The following is an 8119-nucleotide window of genomic DNA, read 5'->3' as shown; positions in this document are numbered from 1 at the left end:
AACGATGTGCAAATGTCCCATTATGGCTCTGTACAGCTCTATAACGATGTGCAAATGTCCCATTATGGCTCGATTCGGTCTGATGTGGCAACATTTGAAACTGTGTTTTTGACATTGGTTAAAAGTAGAGACTCAGAGCTAGAAAATGGTATATCATACACTACAGTTGAGGAACACTGGGAAAGTAATTCTGCTTTGAAAGTTGATAACTTGTAAACTCACTTTTGAGAAAATGTCCCTTGAATGTTTTGGTACCTACTGGGGAGCTCTTTGTCTCCACCCATTCAGCATCGTTCACACCCTCTTAAGCTTTAGCCCCACCCATCTCTTTAAGGATTTACATGTGAGGCCATGTGCTAAACAGAGTGAGTACAGTAGTGTACTAAACAACCAAAGGTTTAAAGGTTTAGTTAATATGGCGTGCCAGAGTGGGCTCAGGGCGTTCGTAAACTCAGAGGGTTGTCAGTTCGTAAATTCAGTGTTTCGCTCTGAACGCACACTGGACGCTCTGGCCTTGGAGTAGGGTTGATCAGAGCATTCTGACCTCACAGCAGTCAAGTACCCAAGCTAACTGGCTAACGATGGCTAGTTTGCTACTTCCAGACACAAATGAGAGAACACCTCACTGACTATTTTACTCACCGTAGCAGAGCTGTTTTCATGTTATCCGGAGCCAACGTTTTACTGACACCGGCCATATTCAACGGGTGTTGAACGTTGGTAAATTCGTCAGTTATTCTGCACTCTGAAATCGGAGTAGATAGCCAGAGTGAATTTACCAGCTACCTCTATCATCAGCTGTCGTGTCGCAGTGACATCATGAACGTATTGAAATGGACACTTGCATAGTGGAGTCTTTTGTTATGACATGTAGCTAGCTAACTAAATAATGAACCATAATACCAACTCATGACGTTACTACGCTGCATGAATATGCAGGTAGCTAACCAACCAGGTTCAATGTTAACTAGCTAACATTAGGCTATAACTAGCAATGCAGATGGCTCTGAGACACTAATAATATTACTACACAGATCATACACGTAACATTAACTAGCGAGACAGCCAGCTAACCTTAGCTAGCTAACAGTAAGCTTTACCTTGCAAGTAAAACGACTTTCTGACAAAACTAGCTAGCTAGACTATCTTACCCGTCCGTATACATGGATGTACGCTTCTCCCTCTGTCACGGTTGCCATGGTTGCCCTTAGTTTGAAGATGTAATCCGGAGACCAGTGTTTTATACAACAGCCTTCTGTGTGTTCTCTTTTCACCTCCCTCTGCATATTTGGAATCAATTGCCAGAATTCTCCTTATCTATCATACTGAGTAGTTCATGTTATAGACCGAAGCGTGCTACATGGTAGACCAATCCAAACTCATCTCCCGGCATGTCCAGCCCACTCATTATCTCAGCCAATCATGGCTAGTGTGAAGGTTGCTGACTTTTTCTGTGGCAAAATCAACTAGGCTTTTAGTGTTAACAATTTTATTGGGTTTTTACAGATAGCATACATGTTTGTTATTAAACCTCTCTGGGATATGTGGGACGGTAGCGTCGCCAACAGCCAGTGAAATTGCAGGGCGCCAAATTCAAAACAACAGAAATCCCATAATTAATATTCCTCAAACATACATGTATTTTACACCATTTTAAAGATACACTTGTTGTAAATCCAGCCACAGTGTCCGATTTCAAATAGGCTTTACGGCGAAAGCACACCATGCGATTATGTTAGGTCAGCACCTAATCACAGAAAACCATACAGCCATTTTCCAGCCAAGGAGAGGGCTCACAAAGTCAGAAATAGCGATTAAATTAATCACTAACCTTTGATCTTCATCAGATGGCACTCACAGGACTTCATGTTACACAATAAATGTGTGTTTTGTTCAATTAAGTTAATCTTTATGTCCAAAAACCTCATTTAAAATTGGTGTGTTATGTTCAGAAATGCATTGTCTCAAACAAACATCCTGTGAAAGTGCAGAGAGCCACATCAAATTACAGAAATACTCATAATAAACATTGATAAAAGATACAAGAGTTATGCATGGAATTATAGATAAACTTCTCCTTAACTTCTTATGGCTGCAGTCCCGACAACGGGATCCATATGACAACAGGCAGTCGAAGTGCAGGGCGCCAAATTCAAAAAACAGAAATCTCATAATTAAAATTCCTCAGACATTCATGTGTCTTATATCATTTTAAAGGTAATCTTGTTGTTAATCCAGCCACAGTGTCCGATTTGAAATAGGCTTTACAGCGAAAGCACCACAAACGATTATGTTAGGTCACCACAATAACCACAGACATTTTTTCCAACTAAAGATAGCTTTCACAAAAACCAGAATAGAGATAAAATGAATCACTAACCTTCGATTATTTATCAGATGACACTCATAGGACTTCATGTTACACAATAAATGCATGTTTTGTTTGATTAAGTTCATATTTATATAAAAAACATCTGAGTTTACTTTGAGGCGTTAGATTCACTAGTTGCAAAAACATCAAGTGACTTTGCATAGCCACATCGTTTCAACAGAAATACTCAACATAAATATAAATGATAATACAAGTAATATACATAGAATTATAGATATACCTCTCCTTAATGCAATTGCTGTGTCAGATTTTAAAAAAACTTTACGGAAATATAAACCATGCAATAATCTGAGACGGAGCTCAGATGATTAGCCAAATTAGCCACCATGTTGAACTCAACAGAAACCAGAAAATACATGATAAATGTTTCCTTACCTTTGATGAATTCATCAGAATGCAGTCCTAGGAATCCCAGGTCCACAATAAATGCTTGATTTGTTCGTTCATGTCCGCTATTTATGTCAAATTAGCTACTTTCGAATTGTTTACCAAAAACCCTAACCAAAGTCTCAAAGCGCGACCACTATAACGTGACGAAATGTCCAAACGTTCCGTTACAGTCAGTAGAACCATAGCAAACAATGTACTGAATCAATCTTTAGAATGTTGTTAACATACATCTTGAATAACGTTCCAACCGGAGAATTAAATCGACTTCAATTGAGAGAAGGAACGGAGCTCACTCTCACGTGAACACGCCAGTTCAATGCGTGGGCATCTCATGGCAGTGATTACTCATTCCTGTCTCCTTCGGCCAACCTTCACATTAGAGTCATCAGACTAAGTTCTATTGACTGTTGACATCTAGTGGAAGCCGTAGGAAGTGAAAACCCATTCATATCTCTCTTTATATTCAATGAGAGCTTGGTTGAAAATATGGCTCCCCCAGAAAAAATCCAAACAGGAAGTGGAACTTCTCAGGTTTTTGCCTGCCATATGAGTTTTGTTAATATCACAGACTTAATTCAAACAGTTTTAGAAACTTTAGAGTGTTTTCTATCCAATAATAATATGCATATATTAGCAACTGAGACTGAGGAGCTGGCCGTTTACAATGGGCACCTTTCATCCAAGCTACTCAATACTGCCCCTTCAGCCATAAGAAGTTAATGCAACCGCTGTGTCAGATTTCAAAAAGGCTTTACGGCGAAAGCACACCTTGCGATTATGTTAGGTCAGCACCTAGCCACAGAAAAACATACAGCCATTTTCCAAAGAAGGAGAGGTGTCACAAAAGTCAGAAATAGCGTTATAAATATTCACTGACCTTTGATCTTCATCGAAATGCACTCCCAGGAATCCGAGTTCCACAAATGTTTGTTCTGTTCGATAAAATCCATTTATGTCCAAATACCTCCTTTTTGTTCGCGTGTTTAGCCCAGTAATCCAAATGCTCAATGCGCGATCGCTTACTTCAGACGAAAAGTCAAAAAAGTTACATTACAGTCCGTAGAAACTTGTCAAACGATGTATAGAATCAATCTTTAGGATGTTTTTATCATAAATCTTCAATAATGTTTCAACCAGACAATTCCTTTCTAAAGGAACGCAGCTAACTCTCACGGGCACGCGCCTGACTGAGCTTATGGCATTCTGCCAGACCTCAGCTCTTATTCTTTCCCCCTTCACAGTAGAAGCCTGAAACAAGGTTCAGACTGTTGACATCTAGTGGAAGCCTTAGGAAGTGCAATATGACCCCATAGACACTGTATATTGGATAGGCAAAGAGTTGAAAAACTACTAACCTCAGATTTCCCACTTCCTGGTTGGATTTTTTTCTCTGGTTTTTGCCTGCCATATGAGTTCTGTTATACTCACAGACATCATACAAACAGTTTTAGAAACTTCAGAGTGTTTTCTATCCAAATCTCCTAATTATATGCATATTCTAGCTTTTGGGCCTGAGTAGCAGGCAGTTTACTCTGGGCACCTTATTCAGCCAAGCTACTCAATACTGCCCCCCAGTCCCAAAGAAGTTAAGGCACATGAAAGTTAACATGATTCAGAAGGCATTTTGATAAATAATTTTTTATGTTCAAATGCCTCTCCTGTGAAGTAGTGTTGCGCGACATACGTTTCCTGAAAGGGTCACATAGTTAAAGTACAAAAGGGAAAATAAATCAATATGGGTTGTATTTACAATGGTGTTTGTTCTTCATTGGTTGTCACATCTTGCTGCTGTGATTGCACACTATGGTACAGTGCATTCGGAAAGTATTCAGACCCCTTGACTTTATCCACAATTTTTATGGTTATAGCCTTATTCTAAAATGTATTAAATCGTTTTTTCCCCCCTCATCAATCTACACATTATACCCCATAATGACAAAGCGAAAACAGGTTTTTAGACTTTTAAATAAAGTATTCAGACCCTTCGCTATGAGACTCGAAATTGAGCTCAGGTGCATCCTGTTTCCATGGATCGACCTTGATGTTTCTACAACTTGATTGGAATCCACCTGTGGTAAATTCAATTGATTGGACATGATTTGGAAAGTCACACACCTGTCTATTTAAGATCCCACAGTTGACAGTGCATGTCAGAGCAAAAACCAAGCCATGAGGTTGAAGGAATTATCCGTAGTGCTCCGAGACAAGATTGTGTCGAGGCACAGATCTGGGGAACGGTATCAAAACATTTCTGCAGCATTGAAGGTCCCCAAGAACACAGTGGCCTCCATCATTCTTAAATGGAAGAAGTTTGGAACCACCAAGACTCTTCCTAGAGCTGGCCGCCCGGCCAAACTGAGCAATCGGAGAAGGGTCTTGGTCAGACAGAACTCCGGAGTTCTTCTGTGGAGATGGTTGTAATTCTGGAAGGTTCTCCCATCTCTGTAGCACCACACCAATCAGGCCTTTTATGGTAGAGTGGCCAGACAGAAGCCACTCCTCAGTAAAAGGCACATGACAGCCCGCTTGGAGTTTGCCAAAAGGCCCCAAAAGCCTCTCAGACTATGAGAAACAAGATTATCTGGTCTGATGAAACCAAAATTGAACTCTGTGGCCTGAAAAGCAAACTTCACGTTTGGAGGAAACCTGGCACCTAAAGGACTCTCAGACCGTGAGAAACAAGATTATCTGCAGTGAAGCATGGTGGTGGCAGCATCATGCTGTGGGGATGTTTTTCAGTGGCAGGGACTGGGAGACTAGTCAGGATGGAGGGAAAGATGAACAGAGCAAAGTACAGAGAGATCCTTGATGAAAACCTGCTCCAGAGCGCTCAGGACCTTAGACTGGGGTGAAGGTTCACCTTCCAACAGGACAACGACCCGAAGCACACAGCATAGACAACGCAGGACTGGCTTCGGGACAAGGCTCTCGCTGGCTCGGCTCCTGTATTGTGGAATCTTCGGTCAATACATTTAATTAAGATGATTAAAAAAAAAAGTGAATACTACAGGGAATTAATGGGACGTTCCTCAGCTATGGAAATCATATCTGGTTTCTCCCAGAATCATTCCCAGCTTGGGGATCATTGTTTTAATGTGATTAGTAAACGCACAGAAGTTGGAAATTGATTTCAGATTGTCTTATCTGGGAGTATTTCTCACAGTAGAGGAGGCAGTGCATCTCTGTCTCTACCTCCCCTGTAGTTCAGTGACCAGATAGACACTCCTCTTTGGGTGGCCATGTCTTTTTGTGTCTCCTTTTTCTCTGGTTTGTATCTCTGGACAGAGTACAGATATTATGCCAGTTTGTTTTCTCTTTTTAAGCCAAATAGCAATTTAGTTCATTCTGTGTTTTAGTTTCATTTTCCCAATTTGTCAAATACGAGGTTTAATTTCTATAACAACTTGGTTGATTTCCTTGTGTGTTTGGATAATAGGGTTGTTTAGTGTTTTTAACAGCTGGGACGGCGGGATTCTTGTGCTCTTTTCAATTTGCTTTATTGGCATGATGTAACAATGTCAAACCATACTTGATTAATTTACAATCATTCACAACAATCTCTCTCTGTTCTCAGGAAAAAGAAGAAAGGAAAGAAGAACTGAAGACAGGCAGGTGGAAGGAAGGAGAAGACCGATGGAGATGGGAAGACAGGCAGATGGAAGGAAGGAGAAGACCGATAGAGATGGGAAGACAGGCAGATGGAAGGAAGGAGAAGACCGATAGAGATGGGAAGACAGGCAGATGGAAGGAAGGAGAAGACCGATGGGAAGACAGGCAGATGTGTATGATATTACTGTTCTGTTGCTTACAGTGTGAATTGTATTTCTTGGACATTCTAATAAAAACAGTTGATTTAATTAAGTCAATTAAGAGCAAATTCTTAAAACCAGACATCACAAAATATATATATATAGACAGATACATACATACAGTACCAGTCAAAGTTTGGACACACCTACTCATTGAATGGTTTTTATTTTGACTATTTTCTACATTGTAGAATAATAATGAAGACATCAAAACTATGAAATAACACATATGGAATCATGTAGTAACCAAAAAAGTGTTAAACAAATCTAAATATATTTTAGATTATTCAAAGTAGCCACCCATTGCCTTGATGACAGCTTTGCGCATTCTTGGCATTCTCTCAACCAGCTTCACCTGGAATGCTTTTCCAACAGTCTTGAAGGAGTTCCCACATATGCTGAGTACTTGTTGGCTGCTTTTCCTTCACTCTGTGGTCCAACTCATCCCAAACCATCTCAATTGGGTTGAGGTCGGGTGATTGTGGAGGCCAGGTCATCTGATGCAGCACTCCATCACTCTCCTTCTTGGTCAAATAGCCCTTACACAGCCTGGAGGTGTGTTTTGGGTCATTGTCCTGTTGAAAAACAAATGATCATCCCACTAAGCCCAAACCAGATGGGATGGCATATTGCGTATTGCAAAATGCAGTGGTAGCCATGCTGGTTAAGTGTGCCTTGAATTCTAAATAAATCATGTCACCAGCAAAGCACCATCACACCACCTCCTCCATGCTTCACGGTGGGAACCACACCTGTTCACCTACTCTGCGTCTCACAAAGACACAGCGGTTGGAACCTTGACACTGAGATATTGTATCATCCCTCCCTGTTCTGGGCCAATCAGATAGAAGGGATTCCTCCTCTGTACAATAAATCAGTCACTCGCATGACTCAATCAATCAAATGTATTTATAAAGCCCTTCGTACATCAGCTGATATCTCAAAGTGCTGTACAGAAACCCAGCCTAAAACCCCAAACAGCAAGCAATGCAGGTGTAGAAGCACGGTGGCTTGGAAAAACTCCCATGAAAGGCCAGAACCTAGGAAGAAACCTAGAGAGGAACCAGGCTCTGAGGAGTGGCCAGTCCTCTTTTGGCTGTGCCGGGTGGAGATTATAACAGAACATGGCCAAGATGTTCAGATGTTCATAGATGACCAGCAGGGTTAAATAATAATAATCACAGTGGTTGTCGAGGGTGCAACAGGTCAGCACCTCAGGAGTAAATGTCAGTTGGCTTTTCAGAGCCGATCATTAAGAGTATCTCTACCGCTCCTGCGGTCTCTAGAGAGTTGAAAACAGCAGGTCTGGGACAGGTAGCACGTCCGGTGAACAGGTCAGGGTTCCATAGCCGCAGGCAGAACAGTTGAAACTGGAGCAGCAGCACGGCCAGGTGGACTGGGGACAGCAAGGAGTCATCATGCCAGATAGTCCTGAGGCATGGTCCTAGGGCTCAGGTCCTCCGAGAGAGAGAATTAGAGGGAGCATACTTAATTCACACAGGACACCGGATAAGACAGGAGAAGTACT

General features: G+C 41.3%; 1 protein-coding gene across 1 annotated transcript in view; it reads left to right on the top strand.

Annotated features, from left to right (window-relative positions):
- The window catches only part of ddx52 (DEAD (Asp-Glu-Ala-Asp) box polypeptide 52), a 46547-nt gene extending 39908 nt beyond the window's left edge, over positions 1–6639 (top strand). Inside the window, exon 15 of the mRNA XM_071362943.1 lies at positions 6357–6639. Coding sequence (XP_071219044.1) covers positions 6357–6384 — 28 coding nt within the window. The 3' untranslated portion in view covers positions 6385–6639. The remainder of the gene's footprint in view (positions 1–6356) is intronic.
- Positions 6640–8119: the final 1480 nt, after the last annotated feature.

Source organism: Salvelinus alpinus, chromosome 24, assembly GCF_045679555.1.
Source record: "Salvelinus alpinus chromosome 24, SLU_Salpinus.1, whole genome shotgun sequence".
Classification (NCBI taxonomy): Eukaryota; Metazoa; Chordata; class Actinopteri; order Salmoniformes; family Salmonidae; genus Salvelinus; species Salvelinus alpinus.
The sequence above is the reverse complement of the archived record's forward strand: the minus strand, read 5'-3'. Positions and strand labels throughout refer to the sequence as shown.